At 36.3% G+C, this 22,171-nt stretch overlaps 2 protein-coding genes and 2 long non-coding RNA genes across 5 annotated transcripts; 1 reads left to right on the plus strand and 3 right to left on the minus strand.

The window, feature by feature from the left end:
- Positions 1-1,527: 1,527 nt before the first annotated feature.
- LOC122092767 lies at positions 1,528-1,990 on the minus strand. The gene is made up of 2 exons (XR_006144304.1): positions 1,935-1,990; positions 1,528-1,823 (listed from the first exon to the last, which is right to left on the minus strand). It is a non-coding gene; the product is annotated as an uncharacterized LOC122092767 (long non-coding RNA).
- Positions 1,991-2,317: 327 nt separating this feature from the next.
- LOC122092766 lies at positions 2,318-5,766 on the minus strand. Its single transcript, XM_042663051.1, has 2 exons — positions 5,654-5,766; positions 2,318-3,343 (listed from the first exon to the last, which is right to left on the minus strand). The coding sequence occupies exon 2, from the start codon at positions 2,823-2,825 to the stop codon at positions 2,340-2,342; it is 486 nt and encodes a 161-aa protein (XP_042518985.1). The 5' UTR covers positions 2,826-3,343; positions 5,654-5,766; the 3' UTR covers positions 2,318-2,339.
- A 1,770-nt stretch (positions 5,767-7,536) lies between these two features.
- Positions 7,537-8,779, minus strand: LOC122094428. Its single transcript, XR_006144766.1, has 5 exons — positions 8,552-8,779; positions 8,237-8,279; positions 8,097-8,154; positions 7,795-7,935; positions 7,537-7,630 (listed from the first exon to the last, which is right to left on the minus strand). It is a non-coding gene; the product is annotated as an uncharacterized LOC122094428 (long non-coding RNA).
- A 143-nt stretch (positions 8,780-8,922) lies between these two features.
- On the plus strand, positions 8,923-17,821 carry LOC122094427 (dihydroorotase, mitochondrial). 2 transcript variants are annotated; one of them, XM_042665228.1, is made up of 9 exons: positions 8,924-9,205; positions 9,479-9,565; positions 11,984-12,129; positions 13,421-13,602; positions 14,603-14,739; positions 15,407-15,572; positions 15,653-15,769; positions 16,766-16,926; positions 17,421-17,821. In XM_042665228.1, the coding sequence occupies exons 2-9, from the start codon at positions 9,536-9,538 to the stop codon at positions 17,616-17,618; spliced, it is 1,137 nt and encodes a 378-aa protein (XP_042521162.1). In that variant the 5' UTR covers positions 8,924-9,205; positions 9,479-9,535; the 3' UTR covers positions 17,619-17,821. The 2 variants fall into 2 exon arrangements, with proteins under 2 accessions (XP_042521163.1, XP_042521162.1); XM_042665229.1 differs by lacking the exon at positions 9,479-9,565 and having other exon boundaries at positions 8,923-9,205.
- The last annotated feature ends 4,350 nt before the right edge of the window (positions 17,822-22,171 follow it).

A 22,171-nucleotide genomic window follows, 5' to 3' on the forward strand; every position in this document is an offset into this window, starting at 1 on the left:
CTGATCTATCCACTGGATTTATCAGGAGGGCCTTTCACTATGTCGTATGAATGCACTCAAAAGTCAGGCGCTACTTAGCCCAAATGGATTTTGCCCTTTCTGGAATAGGATATGGAGAAGATTTAATCTTCCCCTCTCTTTCACAACTCAGGCACCTGGTTGGCCCGACCATTCCTTTAGATTTCAGCCTCTCACCAGTAGCAGGTCTGCCATGAGCAACAAGCCACATGAAGGAGTTGGCCCTCGGCGGGCATGACCTTCCGAAGGAGTTTGTTCTTCAGCTTTCTCTTCTTCTTGGAACCTGGTGCTCGATGGTGTCTAGTCCTTTGAGGAGCCAAAGTTGAAGTTTGATGTTGTTGGGCAGCCCTTGCAGCAGCAAGCTTCTTGGTCCTTTTGTTGACAAAAGTTTGCCACCCATCGCCGTGCAACTTGTCCTCTGAAGCTGATGAGTTCAAGTCTTCATCAGGGTAGCTCTATCGGCTAGGGCAACCAAACAGTTTTTTAGGAAGAATCTAGATGAATCCAAATGACAGACTTAGGGCAACCAAACAATTTTTTAAGAAGAATCTAGATGAATTCAACTGACAGACTTGGGGCAACCAAACAGTTTTTCAGGCAGATTCTAGGTGAATCCCACAGATAGACTCAGGGTAACCAAACAATTAGTCATTCAAAATTGCAAATCCACATAATCTCATTCTATGGAATTATGTCCAGAATCAATACATGCACCAACAGATTTACACAACCAAATGCTACGTAAGGGGGCGTTTGGTTCGAATTATCCATTGGATCAGATTCTAAGGATTTAGGATTCTGGATCTAACTCTTATGAATGAGTTTCTTTGGAATAATTACCTTTTGGTAAAAAAACTGTTTGGTTCCCTTGATTCTGTCATTTGAGTCTGAGTGGAAAACTGTTTGGTTACCCTGATTCTGTCACTTGATTCTGAGTGAAAAACTGTTTGCTTATCTTGATTCTAGCCATTGATTATGAATGTAAACTGTTTGGTTACCCTTGAGTCTTTGAACCCATGTTCTGTTGGGTTAAAAAAAAAATCCAAAAAACAAAACCAAAAGCCAAAATTTATTCCACACATGTACTTTATTGGTTATTTTTTTATTTTTTTATTTTTTCTTTTTTATGGTAATATGTGAAAATTTTAACTGATGGACATCCCTATTATTGATGGCCTTCAAACCTCGATAGAGCAACCCTCTATATATGAGAAATTAAGTCATAACTAAACAGAATCATGATCTGTTGATCAGATCAGCAGTAATTTCATATGCTTCAGATCTGAAAATTGCCCAAACCAGAGCTTGATTTGGATTATGGAGATAGATCTTCTTTAAAGTGGGTAGAAACAATAGTCTCCAACGACTTATACAAGTAATATAGGTACTTAGGACCAAATGAGAGAAGAAGCATATAAAGGTATAATATAGTATTGAGTTCATCCAAGTACTATTAAATGATAATTAAGTCTTTCTATATATAAAAAAAAAAGGATAATGAAACGTTTATCATTACAATGGCTTCGGCCTTTTTGTTTTCCAAAAAATTCCAAAAAAGTTCATCCTACATTTTTGTTTAAATCAAGTTTCTTGAGTGTGTCAAGAACATCTCTCAATATCCTCGTATGACCCTCTAATTCTTTTATTGCACCATTCAAGTATCCTTTGATATAGTCTGATGAAGGGGAAGGAGATGATGAAGTTGAGGTTTCCGAGCATAGTGACCTAGGTGGAGTCTGGTAAGTATGACAACTTGGGCTTGAATTTGATATCCATTCGAACATTCCACAACATTTGTTTTCAACCTATGTAGCAAATATAATCATCTTATAAGAATATAAGGAAATAAACATTCAAATCTTAAACATCTGAAAAAAAAGTTAAAATATAAAATATAAAATTTACGAAATTCATACCCCAGTTGATTGTGGACAACACCAAAAATATCGACCATAATTTGCACTTGTCTTCGTAGTTCTGACCTTGCATTGACCGTTCCCACACTCACACATCTTAAGATGGTCAACCCACATAAAGAAGGGGCAATTCAATGAACATTTAAAAAATTTCCTTCCAACATGTGACCCTGACTTAGAAGTGAAAATTGAACAATTTTTACCACAGTAATCACACTTCGCAATAGCACAAGCGGATACATTCGATGTCATCTGTATGTTAACACAAACATTTTCAAGTGATGAAATATGCATAGAAAATACTGTCACAGACTTAACATAATATCAAGTTACATCAACCAAACACATCTAATTTCTATTCAAAAACCCATTGTCTTCGAATTCTTCACACTTCCTATTGTCACCTCAATTCTTCTCAATCTCTGGCAAGTACATCTCAAGTAGATTTCGCCTATCTTCTACTCTTGTTTCCAAGAAGATAATGGCATAATTCTTCTTGGCCATGAAATATTCCTTGGCCTTAAAATTTTGTTGAAAATTGAGGGCTGGAATGGCATCAACAGCATCTATAATTGCTCTCCCAAATTCAAACTGAGATTCACTCATTACCATCTTTTCGATTGAGTTAGCAATCGATTTCAATGGACTTACCACCTTTTCAGCTGCACCCTTCTTCCTCTTTTCTCTACCACTATTGACGGACCCACGAGGTCTTCCTCGAGAACGGCTGGTACTACCAATGGGAGTGGAAGGAACACTTTCTTCTTCTTCAATAGGTTCATAGACAACACCATCATTGTTCCCTATTCCCTCAACCTGAGTACCTGTCACGTCCATCATAACTTCAGTGGCAGCTTCAGAGGGGACTGTTGAATCATTCCCAGTTGCCATCTCTTTCCTTAGCAAGGCTCAAACTTCAAGGTGAATTGGGAGCACACTATGTTCCTTCCAATACTTTTGTTCTTTTTTCTAGCAATATAAAGGACAATGTCAATGTGCTTATGTTGTAAGTAAGAAAAAAAAACACAATTATATAGAAATTATAATTTAAAAAATTCCATTATACCCTATAGTCATTCCAGAAGTATTGAGGAGCATCAAATCTCATATCAGATGCATTCCAACCCAATCCACTTTGCTTTTGTAGGTCACACAATGCTCTAAGCCTTTGCTTCCAAACCCGGAAGTGGTTTCTCACTTGTTCACAGTCGTAACTAGTAAATAATTTCTCTTTCAGTTGGTTGGCAATTTCAATGAACTGCTCTTTTTTCAGTCCATTATCTCCACTCTTACCACTCTTGTACTGCTTCAATATACACTCCAACATGTAATGAGAAACGACACTAGTCCATGAAGCAATGTCCTGTGACCTACTATTAGAATCTCCTGTTGGTTCCATCACATCAAAACTAACAAAATACACCATATACAATGTGAGTATATTTCATTAATACCAAGTAATAATAACACTTACTAATTGGGAAATTCATAAACATAGTATTGCAATTTAGTTAATAATCCACATACATACATCCCACAACACAAAATTTTAAACCAAGCAATAATAACAATTACCAATTGGGAAATCCATAAACCTAGCATTGCAATTCAGTTAATAGTCCACATACATGCATCCCACAATACAAAAATTTGCTTCCAAGTATTTTTATGTTATACAGTCATCCCAAACCATGCAAAATTTTAGAACCAAGTATGTTTAAGTTATACAGTCATCCCAAACCATGCAAAAAAAAATTAAGATTGTCCACATCAGAAATACATTCCAAATAAAAGTTAATCAATAACAAATATTTTAGTTCATAAATACTCAATCTGAGTTGGACAAATCATCTGCAACCCAATCAGCCCACATCTGGTCAGCAATTTGTTCTCGAAATAGATCGCAATCACCATTCTCCTGCACATGATCCTTGCCATCAGAACTATCATCTTCAATATCATCATTTACTTGGTGAGGGGTAGATTGGGTACTAGTACTATCTTCTTCAACCTCTTCATCCTCTTCATCAAGCCATCGTTCTTCTTTTTCAACATTATTCTGTGTAAGAATGTGGTTGTGCAACAACACACATGCCAACACAATTCTTGCTTGTGTTTTGAAAGGATATTCTGGTTGGTTTTTCAAGATCTTGAACCTTGACTTCAGGAGGCCAAATGAACGTTCAATCACATTTCTTAATTGTGAATGTCTCAGGTTAAACAATTCCTTTTTATCACTTGGTGATTAATCAATATTTCTCCACTCTTTCAAATGGTATCGAACGTTTCGATATGGCCGTAAGAACCCCGCTTGGTTAGCATACCCAGCATCAGCGAGATAATATTTACCTCGTGGCAGCACCAATTTTCTGTCATCGTCTCTGTGCAATGCATTGTCTAAGATTCGAGCATCTGATGCTGATCCTTCTCAACCAGAAAGAATGTAAGTATATTTCATGTCAAAGTCACAGGTAGCAAGAATATTTTTGGAAATATCACCCTTCCTATCACGGAACCTCGGATGGTCACTTAGATACACCCACGCAGGGATATGGGACCCATCTATGGCTCCGATGCAGTCCTTGAAATAAGGGTAAAATCTTCCTTCATTACTTGTTATTCGATGATGCACTGCGACACTTGGAGGTTTCAATAGTATCGGGTACAATTTAATGATTGCTCCCAATACAAGGTTAAAGTACTTACTTACAGTATCACCAGAATGTCCAAACTTGTGTGCAATGACGCGGTTTTTAACATTGTGTCCTACTGTCTGTAGAAACATAACTAGTTGTTCATTCACTTGCACAAATCTGCTATCCCTCAATAGACCCTTCTCCCTAATCAAATGACTTAAACTGAAAAAAGCCCTCTTGCTTAACCTTATTTGTTCTCGACAAGTTTTATCAGTGTGACTGATAATTCTCTCTGTTTCAATAATACCGTGTAGGGGTTCACAACGGTATGGTTCTTTCTTCAGATATTTTTTTATATACTGGTCTACTGCTATAACAACAACAGTCGCCGCAAAGATTATGATTTTCCTTCGCCTCTTGTAGCTGTCATCAAACTCCATTGTAAAAGTAAATCTACATTCAAATTAAACAAATAATAAATTTGTGCTCTATAGAAGAATCAGTTACAAATCGGTGCTTTACAAGACTTAAGTTATAAGCACCAATTCTACATAGTATAGTACATGGTACTATTGGCACACAAAATTCTTTCATTAATATGGACTCAATCAAAATATCAACAGAGAACAAAGAATCATTCCCATTTCAAGAAAAACATAATTGCCAGAATTGACCATTGCTCTTCATTAACAATAAACATTACTTGAAGTCAGGCAGGAATTAGTCCACTTAAATTGAATTTGGACTGAATTAATAAGACCATGCATGGACCGAATAAACTAAATTAATTCAATATGATTCAGTTTTGATGTTAAGAAAATTATTCAGTTTTAATTCAATTTCAATTTGTATAAGACCTCAAATCATAGCCCACATATAAGATGGAAACTACATAATGCAGTGCAAAAAAACTTACATTTCCATAACAAAATTCAAGAAATGGGTAAAGTGAATTGCAATTGCCTTATACCCTAAAAAGAAGTTGGGATAGCAATTTATTAAGGCATGGGGATGCTCAGATTTTGTTTCTACACATAAACACACAAAGTTGGAAATATGAATGTAGGGCCTCCTGATGCTTACCTCAATCAACTCTATTGCTACTTGGGTAAGTTCTGTTTGCCACCTGCCCTACTCTGAACCAGACATCTGGTTGCCTGAATCTCGAATAAGGTCTGAAATTTTTTTCCCCACCTACAACACCATTTCAAATTTAAAGATATAAATCAAAGACCCATTTGAAATATTTGTAGATATATACTAAACACATTTATTTGTAAATACACAATACAACAGGGCACCCCAATAAAAGACAACAAGGAGAGCACAACAAAGAAATAGCAAGAAACCATCTGTAAAGATGCAATGCAACAGATACCCCCAAAGTTCCCAATGAAGGTTTTTCACCTAGGTTTTTCACCAAAGAGACAATAAGTAGGCACCTTAAGAACCTTGACTTCCACATACTTACAGTCTTACCTTGTACATTAATTGATCCCCGATCCGTTCTAGGTTCATGCTAAACACCCCTCGACAGGATCCAAGTCAACCCAAAACAGTAATAGGCCGACCGTAAGGTCAAAAGTTAACCTAATCCGATGGAGTTCAGACTCTAGACATAGGTAGGTTGATGTCAGGTTAATAAGCTTTCAAAAGACAACAATGATTCAACGACCAGATTCAACCAATTAGAGAAATAGTGAAAATCTGGAAAATTAAATCAGAATATGCAAACTGTAATGACTTTCAATCAAAGACTTGGATGAATCTGAAACTCAAATCGAGTTCAGTAAATCAGGGGTAGAACACTTGCTGAAAATCCCAACTCAATCCAAGGGCAGGAAATGAGAATATCAGTCAATCCTAGTTGGACAAGGAGAGGGGTATAACAGTAAATTTATCACTCAAAACAGAACTCAGAAAATAAGGATATAAATCATAGTGGTAAAAGATTAATAAAACCAGTAAATTGAGTCAATATTCAGAAAGTAGAATCTCAACTTAGAGATAAGGGTAGAATAGGAAATTCAGTAATAAAACAGGATCTGCAGGTCAGATCTGATAGAGATTCTGATCGAGTCTCTCTAGAACAGTAAAGAACATATCCTCAAAATCTGAAGGTATTCTAATTGCTAGGTTCTCCCAACTCAAAAAAAAAAAAAAAAAAAACTCAAACACTAAAAAGGAAATGCATAGTTTCTCAGTCGCAAAAGAAAAGCCTCAAGCCAAAATCTCATTAATCAAATTCATGTACTAGAACCCCTTGCAAACTTATATAAAGGACTCAAAAACAAACTCAAACACTAAAAAAGAAACGCTTAACCCAATCCTTAACTAATAAGGTAACATAAATTACCTAGCAAACTAAAATAATGTAAATAAACTGATTCATAATACGAATGGACTTATAGAATCCTAATCCAGCCTAACTAAAAAACTTAATACCAATTAAAATGAAAAAAATAAAGACATTTAACTAATCTTGTATGTTTAGCCTCTACCCATTTTATAGATCCATTAAAGTGGCTTATTAACAATGAAAACACATGAGATCAAAAGCACAATACATACATAACCCAACAAACAACTGATTTCTAATAAAATAAGCCCAATTAGGTGATTTATCTGCATCAAAACCATATATTTGTAGATATATACTAAACAAATTCATCTGTAAAGACACAATACAACAGGGCACCCCAATAAGAGACAACAAGGAGAACACAACAAAGAAATAGCAAGAAACCATCTGTAAAGATGCAATGCAACAGATACCCCCAAAGGCCCAATGAAGGACGCCGAGCAAGGAGATCACAAAAGAGAAACATCACGAAACCCAACCAATAAACAGCAGCCTCCCCCAACCCCACACACACCAAGAAAAAAATCAGATATAGTATTGTTCAAACAGTGATGGGATCATCAAACCCCTAGACTGAAACCAACAAACCCATAGATTGAAAACACACCTTGATCAAATAGTGATGGGATCATCAACTATAGCCCTTTTGGTTGACCTCAAGAGTGCCATGATCGCTACTCCTTTTATCAATCAGAATTCTACAACAAGAAATCAGAAGAAAACGCAGTCTCATCAGATCCAAACATAATGGTAGTGAAGTTTAAGCATCTGAAAACTACAAAAAATGGAAAAAAAACTCTCTGCAACATAAATTCTTAACAGAATAATAAAGGAAGTTAAAGGAAATGATCGAATGGATTACCTGAGCTCAGTAAAGAAGTGATCTCGATGGTCTTCACCAAATGTATCAACATTTACCAGAGAGGAAAAAATGGAAAACACAGAGAGCAAAAGAAACTGTAGGTCTCTCTCTCTCTTCGCATTCGCAGTTCCCGACTGCTTTCTAGCCACTCAAATCTTAAACGTGAGAAACTAAACACAGACTAAGAAGAAAAAATGGAAACTGAATTTCCATAATCCTAATAACACACAGACGAAGAAGAAAAAAACACATAAGAAGGGAAATCTCATCTTAAATCAAGCTTCGGTTTTGCAGATTCAAACCTCGGATTCGAGCGTCTGATTTGGAAAGAGGGTAAACCCTAGATATAAAGTTTACAACCTGAAAAATAGAAACCGAACTTCAATAATCTTAATAAAACACAAATGTAGGCCAAGAATACAAAGAAGAGGGGAAATCTCACCTTCAATCAACTCAATTTTCAAATTCTTCTCAACTGCGAGCATCTATCATAGACGGAGGGTAAACGTGAGAAACCCTAAACACAGAAAAAGAAGAAGAAAAAGAGAAGGAAGAAAGAAGAAGAATAAGAAGAAGAAGAAGAAGAAGAAGAAGACGACGAAGAGGAAGAGGAAGAAGAATCCTCGAGAAGAAGAAGAAGAAGAAGAAGAAGAATCCTCGAGCAGAAGAAGAAGAAGAGGAGTAAGAAGAGGAAGAGAGAAGAAGAAGAAGAAGAGAAGAAGAAGAAGAAGAAGAGGAAGACGAAGAGAAATCTCACCTCCGTCTCTCTGTTTCAGGTAAAATCCGATCGACCTTCACCGTAAGAATCGCACGACTCCGAAAATTTTGATTCAGAGTGAATCTATGTTTTTTATAGCAACCCTAGAAACCGTGACTCGATCTTGGATTAACCTATTGAGGTTAATCCGAATGAGTCATGGATTTTAGTTGAAATGTGGGATTCTACTGGCCACCACGACTCCGAATCGACTTTTCACAAAAATTAGTCAAATGATTTAAATTTAATGAGAAACTGATTCCATAGAATGTGATTTGATGGAAAATTCGAACCAAACGCCCCCTAAGGGAAAAAAAAAGCGGAACCCATCTTCTTTCCTGCGTCCCCATCTCCCAAAAGCAAGCAAGCCTCTGAGAATCTAACATCACTACTGCTTATACCCTTTCTTCTTCTCCATTTGTTGAGTTGATTTAATTTAGCTTTAAATCTCCATCGTTTCTCAAGCAGTCGGAAGCTTGCTGGATCTCCGTCTCCGACACATTCTGGTGTCCGATTTGTTCTGCGCCGGTCTTTTAGAGTGCAGAAGCCCTTTCAGCTGCAGAGCTTCGAGGATGTGCTTTAAGGTCTCCAAATCCTATGATGGTTCATCGGTTCCCTTCGTCTTCATTGGTTCAGAACTTCAGATGAATTCCAGTGAGTATATTTAGGTCGAAGAATTTATTGCATAAACTTTAAAATTCGTAGAATTTCCTGATGTCTGATCATATATTTCACAACTAGAAGAACATCTATCTGATTTAGCCACTCTGCTCACTATTGATTCTTACTCTTCACAAATTTCGATGATTTTTATTTTTAGCTTCCCTTAGACTATAATATGGATGAGGTCATGTGATAATAAATTATTGAGGGATATCTTTTGGGGCAGAGTATAACTGCAATGTATCTGTCATGCTTTTTGAACAGTGTAATCCTTCTGTTTGTTCACGATAACCATTGGCTTTCCTCAAGGAGTTACCTAGAATGATAAAAACTTCTATTTTTCCTCCCAAGGTATGTACAACCTTCTCGAAAAGTCTCTGGTCTTTTTTCCTTTTGCTTTCATTTGGTTTAACATTCATGTTGCAAAGGCCTGACCTTTTTAATGCATTAGACAATCAAGGATTTCAGATGATGCAAGTATAATCGCACTATAAGTGTCCTCTAGATTTCCTAGGCAGCTGTCTAGGCGTTGATATGGGCTGTCTGACAAACTGATTTTTTTTTTCTGATAAAACTTTATAGGTTAATGCGTATCCTACTTTATCAGATATACATCATTGAAGTTATAATATAGTCAGGGAAAAATGTATCTCAGTTATATATCTGTAGTAAGCTAAATATATGAACCTTTCTTTGTAGATATATAACACATGCATATTTGAGATGTGATGTATGATGTTATTCAGAGTAAGCCTTGGGAGACCATTCTAGGCATTCTTTTGACTAGGGTTGCCTAGATATTTTTTACTACTTGAAATCAACTGTGGAAATTGTACTTGATGAGATGATGTAATGTTATTGTTGCCAATTTCTTTTCTTCAAAGCTGTATGAAAATTTATTCTCTTGTGTTGTACATTTTGTTCTAGTTTTACATCAAATGTGTTTTCCATTGTCAGTTTGTCACTATAGATCATATTTGAGAAAAGAAAACCTTTCTTTATCACCCCAGAGGGGGAAAAAAAAAGAAAAAGAAAAACACATGAATACACATGCAAAGGCATCTCAATTTTTTATTTTAGTGGTTATTTTAATTGTATTTGATCTATCTGCAGTACTACTTTGAGTAGATGATGCTTTCCCTTTAGTTATGGTAGCTTCAAATATAGAGTGGCATCTGGTGTTCATTTGTTCTCATCTTCTTGGATCAGTGGAAAGGTTAATATTTGTTATCTTCACGTTATGCTGTAATTCAGAGTTTAGATCAGAATCTGTACATTAATCATAGCAATGATTAAGTTACTTTCTACTGCTAGTACATTTATGACAAAGATTTAGACATAGCATCTCAATTTACTTTTTACTCTTCAGATCTTTGTCCACTACATAATAATTTGTCAGCCCTTCTAATTAGGAAGAAATCTATTTAGCTGGTATAATGCCCACTTTTGTAGGTAACAAGATGCTCCTCTCTCTTTCCAAAGCAAGTGTTTGCAATGGATTAGTCATAGGCTACCGCGTAGTCTAAAATTGAGGTCCCCTCATCGTTCCTCTCCCCAACTCTGAAGCCTCCATGAACACCTTCATAGCCTCTATGATTACTCCCAACATGTCCATTCAGGTCACCTCTTAATAATCATTTCACCTTGGCCAAAGCCCTGCACTAAATTATCCATGTGTTCCCAAAATTGGAGCTTACTACTTTCATCCAATCCTGCTTGGGGTGGACGCCTTATACTTTCCACTGCTAATAATTGACATATATGACAGACCTATTTTATCAAGTACTAAAAAGGGTGAAAACTCAGACTAAGTATAGGAAGTCAAATAGGGATTACTATGGAAGTATGGAACCACTACTCAGTGAAGCAACCGGAACATCTGTAACTACCCATTTATTTGGCTACATCATCACATTTTTGCTGAATATCCTTTCTGATATCTATCTTCTTCCCTGTTTTGGTTCAACAGGCTTTTCTTGTAAAACCCACTATCACAAGATCTAATAGTTGTACTCATATTTGAACCCGCTTGTTCAATTCTGACCTTTTACTTGCTTTAACTTAATGATGCCAACTAGAAAATGAAACATGGGAAAAATCTATAAGTTGGTCAAATTATTTCTCCAACCAGACCAAAAACTTTATCCTTTAACCAATTACTGATTAAAAGGCTTCAGCGCATGGTCTCTTCTAGCATATTGATCCTAGCTTACCCACTAAATAAGAAAGAAAAGAAAACAAGATAAATTATCCTCGTTTACAGTAAAATTAGAAAAGCTATATTCTGACCTTTTAGTTATCTTTAAATGTCAACAAGAAGTTAACTACAAATTTGCTCCAGCATTTCTCCTGTCAAACCTGGAGACCTTGACCCTTCAACTGAGTTGAAGGTTTTAGCTTGAAGTGTCATGCTTGATCCTAGCTTACTCACCAAAGAAGAAGAAAAAAAAATAAGGTGACTTCCGTAATTATATTCATAAAATAATTCCCTAATTAAGATATAACTGAAATCTTAAGTAAATATGCTGAACCAAATTGTTTTTACTAATGCAAGATTTGTATGACCCTATTTTGTATTTGGTAGTTGTAAACTCTTTTTCAATGATACTTCACTGTGCATTTTAGCAAGTTATGTGCTGCATTGCTGTTTCCATACAAAATAAGGTTTTACATTTGATATATGTTCTTGGTAACCAAAGAAAGTTTAATTCAAATAGTTGATTGGTTTCTTTTATCCTGATTTAAGAGCATCTCTTGTTTCCATACTAGACATTGTCATTTCCTTTTGGAAAAGTTCAAGGACCTATCCCTGTAGAAGGTAGAGGAGTGAAGATGGAGCTTTCAGTAACACAGCCCGATGACTGGCATCTTCATCTTCGTGATGGTGACCTTCTTAGTGCTGTTGTCTCTCACAGGTGTTTATCTTTGGCCTGGTTATTCATGGCTTATTTCCAGAATATTCTCTCTTCATTTTAAATCTCTTGTGTTGCATGATAAATCATATTTTTCTTTTTTCCATATCGTATCTATGTAGCCAACCCATTTAATTGGGATAAGGTTATGATTGTTGTTATTGGTATTGTTATTGTTGTAGTGTTTCCAGAATATTCTTGGAATCGTCCAGAACCGGGTCTTTTGTTGATACTTAGTATGATGTTGGCCCTTATTTATATTTCATTATGGTTTCTTCTAGATGAGCACGTCTCTCTAGACGAGCACCAGTTGAGATGCTTTTATTGGGTCGGTGGCTATTTAGTTTGTGCTCAAATTTTGCAGACAATTTATCTTTTCACCCTTGAATCATGGGGGGAGCTTCTGCCCAAAAAGAATATTCCTTATGGCACACTCAACAGGATAGTTTTGGTTAAATTTGGATGGATGGTGATGCATAGCAAAAAATTGCGGTATAGGGTGGACCATAGGATTCCATAGATGGCAAATCCATATGGACCCCTATCCAACTGCTAGAATTGCACCATCAGCTCTCCACCAATTTGACAGCTGAAAAAACATGGGTAGAAAATTCTGCTAGATGGTGGGCATACAGTTGGATTGGCCACAAAAATTTGTCATGGGAATAGTGCAAGGGATGCTTTTCTATTCAGGGGTCATATTGGTCAAATCAACCCTCCATGTAGCAGAAATGAACTGCTCTACAAGAGATTCCCTCTAGGTGGTTCATATTGATAAAGTTTTGATGATGATGATCATAATAAAAAGGGAAAAGGAATCCTGCCGGTCTGGTGTTGCCTATGCCCAGACACAGGTGGGCCCAAAAAGGCCACACTATCTCCCCATCCCATGTGCTGAAGTTGCTCCAGCGCGTCCTCCCATTGGCCCTGCGTGCTGGTATTGCCTGCACCAGACCGGTAGGGTTCTTTCTTCCTAATAATAATAAGGGGGAATGTTTTATGTCTGGGAGCATGGCGTAGGCTACCCTCCTGACCAAAAGCATTTTCCCTGATAAGCATAATAATAATAATATTATGATAATGATAATGATTATAATAATAATAATATTATTATTATTTTTTATTATTAATAACAACTCATCCTTATCCCAACTAATGGGGTTGGCTACATTGGTCTTCTTTTGCCAATCAACTCTGTTCGAAGCCATACTTTTTTTATTATTATCATTGTTGTTATTGTTATTCTGCTTTTATTTCCCAAGTGCTATTCTAACATAATCTTCTCTGCATATAGTGCAAATCATTTTGGAAGGGCAATTGTGATGCCAAATCTGAAACCTCCTGTCACTACTACAACTGCTGCAATGGGTTATCGAGAATCCATATTGAAAGCATTGCCAGAAAATAGTGATTTCACTCCTCTGATGACACTTTACTTAACAGATAAGACCAGTCCTGAGGAGATCAAACTTGCCAGTGAGTCTAACTAGGGAATCTGATATAATTTTAGATTCCAAATGCTTAATATTCCAAAAAGTTATTACCTTTTTTTTCTTGCTTCTTTTGTTTTTTTATCATGTTAATCCACATAACTCCAGATATTATTGAGCTTATCAAAGGTACTAGAAGGCTAGAAGCTATTGAATTGGAGTGCAATATATCTTTAGTGGCTAGTTGTATATCTAACCCACATATTGACAATGACTACTTATGCATACCTACCAAAACAAAATGGGAATACTCTTCTATTTATTCTGCAGATACCTTGTTACTTTGCATAGAAAAGATGAATTTTATTGAGCGTTGTCAATCTCCATCTATTCAACATCATCACTTAAGGGTTACACTGCTCACATAGTTAAAAAAAATTATTTGGATATAGTTCTAAAAGTTACCAAATAAAGGGACTAGCTAAGCTTGTTTTTGATAGAGAAAATGGGCATCTCAAAGATAAAAAGTTCGCTTCAAGGATGCCTAAAATGAAAACTTGATTTCAATATCCAATATATGCTTGAAACTCTAGTGATTTGGCTCTTTTTTTTTTTTCACTTCAAGGATGCCTAATATATATATATATATATATGTGTGTGTGTGTGTGTGTGTGTGTGTTGTCTGGTTTTACTTAGTTGTTGATATATTTGCATGCCTATGAAATTTCCTGGTAATTAAACTCTCACAATAGATGATTTTCAGCTCTAAATGGAATCTTGATCCCAGAATGTTTCATAGAAATTTTAATGAACCTATATCATAGGGAAGTTAGAAATATCTGCTCTATATTTACATTATGCTGTTCACAATTTCTGTACATCTGAAGTATCACTGTTTCTCTGGTATGAAGGAAAAGAGTCCATTTATTAGCTTCACAAATGAAATCTTGCTCAGCTAGCTCATCATCAGTCTTTCTAAAACGCACGTGTAGCACAAATCAATGTTCTCATTGGGTTTTTAATGAACATATTGATTGGTTTGACAGAGAGGAGTGGAGTGGTTTTTGCGGTAAAGTTGTATCCTGCTGGTGCTACCACAAATTCTCAAGATGGTGTTACAGATCTTTTTGGGAAGTGTCTACCTTGTCTTGAGGAGATGGTTGAGCAGAATATGCCATTGCTGGTATTTTTTCAGCAGATTTGACTCCAATAAAATGCGGTTCCAACTTGAAGTTAATCTATTGACTTGTTTAACATTTTAGAATTTCCTTTCCATTTCTTATGATAAAGATTTCAGAAATACTGTAAGCTCTTTAGGATCAAAGATTCCTGGAGATCTTACCAGTTCCATCATGAGAAGTCTCTGGAGTTTGGATTTCGTTGTGCTTCACTGAGGGATGTACTTAGGGCAGCGGCCGATTTATGTTTTCTATTTGGAAACAACCAATTCTTCTTTTTGGACATAAGTAATGAATTACATCTAGTTTATCAACTTCCTTAGTTAGAAACATTGAATAATCATTTATACGTTTCTATATACCACTTCCTCATTGGCAGACCCCTATTATTGGAATCCTTGTTTTTAAATATTTAAGAGCCTGATCTGGCTCCTAGATGCATACTCACAACCCAACACAATGGAACTTAGTTATAACATTCTGTGGTCCATTTATCTTGTTTTCATGAAATTTGTACCTATGAGACTTTCCTGCTTGTAATTGAAAATTTCAAATGGGTATAACTAGTGTTAGGACTTTAAGGAAGCTTTCATATGATGAAGAATGTCGCCATTGCAAGCATCACCTTTTAAGAATCTTACTTAAGCTCCATTTCTGTGGGCTTGTTTACAGGTCCATGGAGAAGTGACAGATCCAGAGGTTGACATATTTGATCGTGAAAAAGTCTTCATTGATACTGTGTTGAAACCACTAATTGAGAAGCTTCCGCAACTGAAGGTTGTAATGGAGCATATTACGACCCTGGATGCTGTGAGGTTTATTGAATCTTGCAGTGAAGGTATTGTTTGCCCACTGTATTGGTAATGTCTATATCAGACATATTTATTTTGAAGTATTTTCATCTCTTTTTTCTGTTAGGAACTGTTGCTGCAACTGTTACGCCGCAGCATCTTCTTCTTAATAGGAACTCATTGTTTCAAGGAGGATTACAACCACATAATTATTGCCTTCCAGTATTGAAAAGAGAGATTCACAGTATGTTCCCATTGTCTTTTCACCATTGCATATGTTGAGGTTTTCACTTTTCCTGTGTGCATTCAATCTCTTTGGTTTGTATTTGTTTGTGAATTGCAAGTATGCACCTTCATTTGTGTACTTGTCATTTGGCAACAGATGAATTGTATTCTGTCTGATGGTATAATTAGTTCAGCCATTTCTTTTACATATTGGATGTTTATGACATTTTTTTCTGGTCCTTTCACCTCCCGCCCCTTCCTGATTAGTCTTTTTCTGGTGTCATTCAGCCACCTTAAATTCCTATATTTCTTCTACCAAAGGAAGAAATTATGGGTGATGCTTTTTTACTACTGCTGGATATGACTTGTGAAAATGCAAATTTGGATACTTGGTGAACCTTCTGCTTATTCATGCTTTAATGTGCACAAAAGCATGTACTAGGACATAGGACCAATTTTGGTTCGAACATGGAACTAGGAAGGGGCAATCTCAATTTGATCTTTAAATTGAAAGTGGATTGTGCTATTAACTCTATGTATGATAAGAACATCAAAGTCAGGGCATATGTATTATATAGTAAACTTGTCAATATTGAAGTTGCTTCCAAAAAATTCTGAACAAATGGGCAGGGAATAGATTGTTCATGTAAAGATTTAACATTTCCCTCAAGTGATCCAATCTGGGTTATTTATTTTTTGGTAATTTTTTATTTAACACGTGCAGAAAAGAGGTACCACTGAAAATTGTAAGCTTTATGCGTGATTCTTAAACTTCACTCTCTCCTGAATGCATGGGAGCAGGATTTGCAGTTCGAGGATAGTTCTACGGTTCTACCATTTTTACTTCACAACAAGTAGAAATGAATTATGAACTGCATGGAACACACATACACACGATAGAGTATATGTATGTCACACATATATATATATATATATATATTAAACATTGTATATTATGTATTATATATAATGTGTACTACTTCTCCTGAGACCATTCATTTTTTTCTTCATCTAGGACATGCTATTGTATCGGCAGTGACTAGTGGCAGTAAGAAATTTTTCCTTGGAACTGATAGTGCTCCTCATGAAAAACGGCACAAGGAATGCCCTTGTGGATGTGCTGGTATATATAATGCTCCTGTTGCCCTATCACTTTATGCCAAAGTATTTGAAGAGGTAATCTCTTTCTCTCTCTCTCTCTCTCTCTCTGGCACATCTAGTGTTGGCTATGTTGAACGCTTTTGGGGCCACTGATCAGTGTTTAACTCATTTATTGATAATCTCATAAATTATGTAGCTTGATGATGATGATTTCCGAGAATTGGATGGAGGGCTTTTCTCCATAGTTGCTGCTATAGTGCTAAACAATATTAACAATTTAACATCTATCATTACTTGGAAATCATAAGGGTAATAAAAAAGGAAAAAAAGTGAAGAAAAAGGGGGGCCACATTCTTGAAACTCAAGAGACTAGGAATCTATTACCTAAATCCCACGTGTCTGGTATTTTCTGCTTCTTTATGGAGAAGTGCAAGTTATGAGGCTTTCTGTTCACTTTTGTTTGCAGGGGAGGGGGTTGTACAAGAAAATATTTTTCATTTATTCTGTATGGATATGGTTATTTTTTATTCACTAATACTGTCTATAAACCAATCTGTTGTTTTGTTTAGGCGGGAGCACTTGACAGGCTAGAGGCTTTTATGAGTTTTAATGGGCCAGACTTCTATGGACTGCCTAGAAATACATCAAAAATCAAGCTGATCAAGAACCCATGGAAGGTGCCAAAATCATATACTTATGCATCTGGAGATATTATTCCCATGTTTGCAGGTCAAACCCTTGACTGGTTGCCGTCGACCAACATTTGATCATTTCATGATCCATCTCTGATCACCGAGAATCACCATTTGTTACTTTTAACCCATTCTGTTATGTTGGAGACAATCTCCTAAAAAGCAATGTCAATTCTGTGGAGGGGTGTTCTCAGTTCTGCTGCTCCTTGAAGCAAAAACAATGCTGTAATTTTTACCTGAGTTATGGCAATAAAATCAGAGTCAACTTCGAAGATGTATCTTATATATGTTAGAACTTAGCATCGCAAACATACATGAAGAAGCAACAAGTGTCCGGAACAGGTATTGAGAACTCAAACTAGGTTGAGCTCTTGCCTCAGCTCAGTTAATATTAATGCAGGGAGCTTAAGGGAAGGGGCGTCGGTTGCAGCGGAACTGTGGAAAGGAGGCAACATGGACGTTTGAGTAGGTTAAGAGCAACAGTAGGAGTTGGAAACAGGAAGGAAGAAGATGGAGTAAGTTGATGGCAAAGATCACAGGGATGTGGAGGTCAAAATAACCAGGATGATACATTAATTCATTAAGCACATTAAGCTTGCTATGCTTATAAAGCAGCATATTGGGCCGTGGGGTATTGATTATCACTTCACCATATGAGAACCTTGGGCTCAATTAACTCAGTCCTGGAGTGGCCTGTGGCCTCCTCTTCATGGAAGGTTCCCAGCAATAATTACCGGTACTTGTTTGTATATTTGACCCTTACATTGCATGTTCAGGTTCCATTAACGGATTTTGGAGTGAAGAGAACTTTTTGGGGAAGAATCGAAGGATGGGAATGGCCGCAATGCAACGTAGGGTCATTAGCAGCTGGAAAATTAATTTCCCATGTGCTTATTTGTTGGGCCCCGCCTTTTTATTTATTTTTATTTCTCTATGTTTGGACACCTGGATTCATTTTGACTCGCTTCCATTCTAACTGAATAGAGACCTTCTATGTTTGGTAACCAACGACTAGAGCGCCCGAACAAGCAAGGGATGAGCCCAATGGAGAGTAAGCCGATCTACGAGCACCGTTGCACTGACGTATATCCACTGGGCACGTTAGCACTCTCATCCAAGAATTAGTGGATGAGCTCCTTCTCAAGTAAGCTAATCAACGAGCACTCTCTCCCTGTGGTTGAGCTGATTGGAGAGCATCGTTGTGTTAGCATGCTTTGAAACAGGAGCATGCTTATAGGTTGCGTGCATCTTACTCAAATAGGGGCCTTTAGCTATATTGAGGCCCTGCTTGTTAAGTTAGGGGCAAAGCAACTTGACGCACCATGCCCTACCTTGTCCATTGAGGCTCCAGAGTTTGCTAGATCGAAGCAGGAAATTCCCCATCTCTCCGCCAACAACAAAGGGGTTCGAATTCCGTTATATGCGATGTGGCGAAAAGGACAGAAAAAACACGATATGCCTTGCTTGCATTAAGATTTAAAACTTCCTGTCTACTTCTAAGAAATGTTCAGAACAGAGAACTTATAATAATACAATGCTGCATTCTCCAGGATTGAGGAGCAAGAAGATATCTATTAAGGTTGTGCTTTATAGCCAAGAGAAGAAAAGAAAAGAAATGAAAAAGAAAAAAGAATCTAGAAAAGAGAAGAAAGGAAAGGAAATGATAAGAAAATAAAAAATTGTATTTGTTTGGTAACGCGAAGCCAAGAAAAGAAAAGAAAAGAAAAAATAACTAAGAAAAGAAAAGAAATGAAATGGTAAGAAAATGAAAAATTATGTCTTGTCTAGCTACTAATAAAAGAAAAGAAAAGAAAATAAAATTTTTTTTTTGCGTTTTAAACTTTTAAGAAAACTTCACCATTTCAAGTTGAATTTTGAAATTTGAAAAAAGTATCTTTTCTTGATTCAAGACATACCAAACATAGTGAGAATTTCTTAAACCAAGAAAATAGTACAACTTTTGTACTTTTTTTTTTCTTCTCTTGGCTACCAAACACAACATAAGAGAAAGATTAATCCAAGAGGAAATCTTAACAGTAACATCCAATCAAAAACTAAACAAAAGTTACCCCTTTTTCATGGGGATTTACCCATCATAGAGATACACTGGGGAACATAACAGACTTCTTATATCCCTTTTCCACCCAATTTAGAAACAAGATTGGACATTATTCTGATTCATCTCCATTTTTGTGAAACTATTCCCCAAGCAAGGCAGCTGACATCGAAAGTTGCTGAGTGAGTTCGTTATTTACAAAAACATTGTCTCGGTGTAAAGAAATAGTATAAAACACATAATAAGAGCAAAAAAAAAAAAAAATGATTACATAATGATTTTTTATGTATCCATTTGTTTCCTCCATTTCAATTTTTATATATATATATATATATAATTTAATTTCTTTTCTTTTCTTTCTTTTCTTGGCTTCAAAACATAACCCAGGGTTTGAGATGATTTGGGTGGAGGGGGTAGGACATTTAATCTCAAACTATTGGGGCATGGGCTGTTTTTGATAGACTTTTCTCCTTTTTTTTTTCTAAGATCATGACCCACCACTGGGGAACAGGAATTACCTCGGAGGGACTGTTTTAAATACTTGGGGTCTATCATTGACAAAGAGGGGATATAGAGGATGATGTTGTTCATAAGATTAAAGTGGGGTGGATGAAGTGGAGAGGTGCGTCGAGAGTGTTATATGATAAAAGAATACCTATTAAACTCAAGAGAAAATTTTACAAGACAATTATACGATCGGCTATGATGTATGGATCGGAATGTTGAGCAACTAAAAAGAGTAATGTGAGCAAACAGAGTGTAGCAGAAATGAAAATGTTGAGAGGTATGTGCGGGAAGACCAGGATAGATAGGGTACGGAATGAGAATATTAGAAATGAGGTGGGGGTTGCACTGATCCAGACAAACTTCGTGAGAGCCGTTTGAGGTGGTATGGCCATGTCCAACGAAGACCTATGGAGGTCCAAGTACGGAAGATTGACCAGATTTGTTGGGAAAGAGCTAGAAAAGGTAAAAGCATGCCTAAAATGACTATTAACGAAGTGGTCCGAAAAAATATGCAATTAGAAGGGTTCGACCCTAGTATGACTTTGGATAGAGTTTTGTGGAGGACAAGAACCCGTGTTGCTGACCCATTATTAAGGGCTTTGTTTTTAAATTCGGTGAATTATTCGTGAATAATTCGGACGAACATAATTTTTCTGAATTAAATGAAAAATTCTGACCGAATCCAAATTAAAAATAAAATTCGGTAAGAATCGCAATTTTCTCTAATTTGATTTAAAAACGCAAACATATCGGGCCGAACAGCTTTAAACAGAATTATTCGGTTCAAACACACTAAAAAAAAAAAGAGACAAAAGACAAAAACCAAAATAGGGTCTTGTTTTAACTTTTCTCATCTTCTTCATTCTCCCAAATTTTTGCCTCTTCGTTCTCACTTCTCCCCCAAATTTCCACCTCTGTTTTCCCATCTTCTTTCTCCACCAAATTCTTCTGTAATAATATTAGAATCTCCTCTTTGTTACTTCTCTCTCTCATAACTTCATCCTGAGACATGGGATATATGAAGCTCTGATAGATAATTTAAGGTTTTGGGACAGATTCCTAAGCTTCCGGTTCTTCAAACGTTACTCAGCCGAAGCCATGACAATATGAGCTCGGGAGCACTAAAGGAGGTTGCTCGACGGTGAATAAGCTTCTTTTTCTTCAGAGGTTGGTCGACGGTTTCTTCAGAGGTTTCTCTTCTCTCCTGTCCCTTCTGTGATACTCAGGTAGTCCGGTGACTCCGATCACTTAGACTTGAGTCTCGACTCTTCTCTGCTGGTTGCAAGTATGTGTTCTTCAGTTCTTCTTAAACATTTTTTTTTTCTTGAGTGTTTTGTTCAAGCTTTGAAATCTGAAATGTGTTCTTCAGTTCTTTAGGTATGTGTTTTTTCTTGAGTGTTTTTTTTTTCTTAGACCAATTAGTATTCATTTCTATTCTTTGTAAACTATGAGAACCTGTGGATTACGGATCTTAAGAGTAGGCTGTGAGTAATCATTTTCAGTGCTTGGTTATGCTGGACTCAAATTCAATTTCATGGTTGCAGCAATATGTTTGCAATTGCTTGTACTCTGGATGATAGCATTGCTGAGGACTTGCTATTTGGTGCAAGTGCTAGTTTTACTAAGAGCGAGACTCAAACCCCAGATAGTATATAAGGATTTAGTTGAGTATCTAAGTTATGGTGATGTAATAACTATTGTTATGCTTTTGTGGATGTCTTGCTTTATTTAGAATAGTTTTTCCTTTAAGCATGGATGATGGAATTAGATGAGTCATGGATTGAATGATGTGATTTTGAACTTTTATGTCCCTACAGGATAATTGGTAGAAGTATTAAAAAAACATGCATTAGAAATTGAATTACTGTAACCATTGCTTCCATCACTCAATGACAACTTTTTCCTAGTTTTTGATTGTATTGTATATTTGAACTACAATAATTTTCTCTTTTTAGGTGTACATATCAAGTTAATTACTTAATAAATAAAATAGATACAATAAATTGTAAAAATAACATCTGAATATTTTTCCCAAATTTTATTTTTGTAATTGAATAATTCCCGA

This window comes from Macadamia integrifolia, chromosome 11, assembly GCF_013358625.1.
Source record: "Macadamia integrifolia cultivar HAES 741 chromosome 11, SCU_Mint_v3, whole genome shotgun sequence".
Classification (NCBI taxonomy): domain Eukaryota; kingdom Viridiplantae; phylum Streptophyta; class Magnoliopsida; order Proteales; family Proteaceae; genus Macadamia; species Macadamia integrifolia.

What these genes read in the sequence shown, in the direction of transcription:
- LOC122092766 (XM_042663051.1), bottom strand. Translation starts at nt 2,825, where the DNA reads ATGGCAACTGGGAATGATTCAACAGTCCCCTCTGAAGCTGCCACTGAA.
- LOC122094427 (XM_042665228.1), top strand. Translation starts at nt 9,536, where the DNA reads ATGATAAAAACTTCTATTTTTCCTCCCAAG. An exon ending in CTTCTATTTTTCCTCCCAAG is followed by an intron (nt 9,566 to 11,983) that starts GTATGTACAACC and finishes TTTCCATACTAG; the next exon opens with ACATTGTCATTTCCTTTTGG. An exon ending in AGCAGAATATGCCATTGCTG is followed by an intron (nt 14,740 to 15,406) that starts GTATTTTTTCAG and finishes GCTTGTTTACAG; the next exon opens with GTCCATGGAGAAGTGACAGA.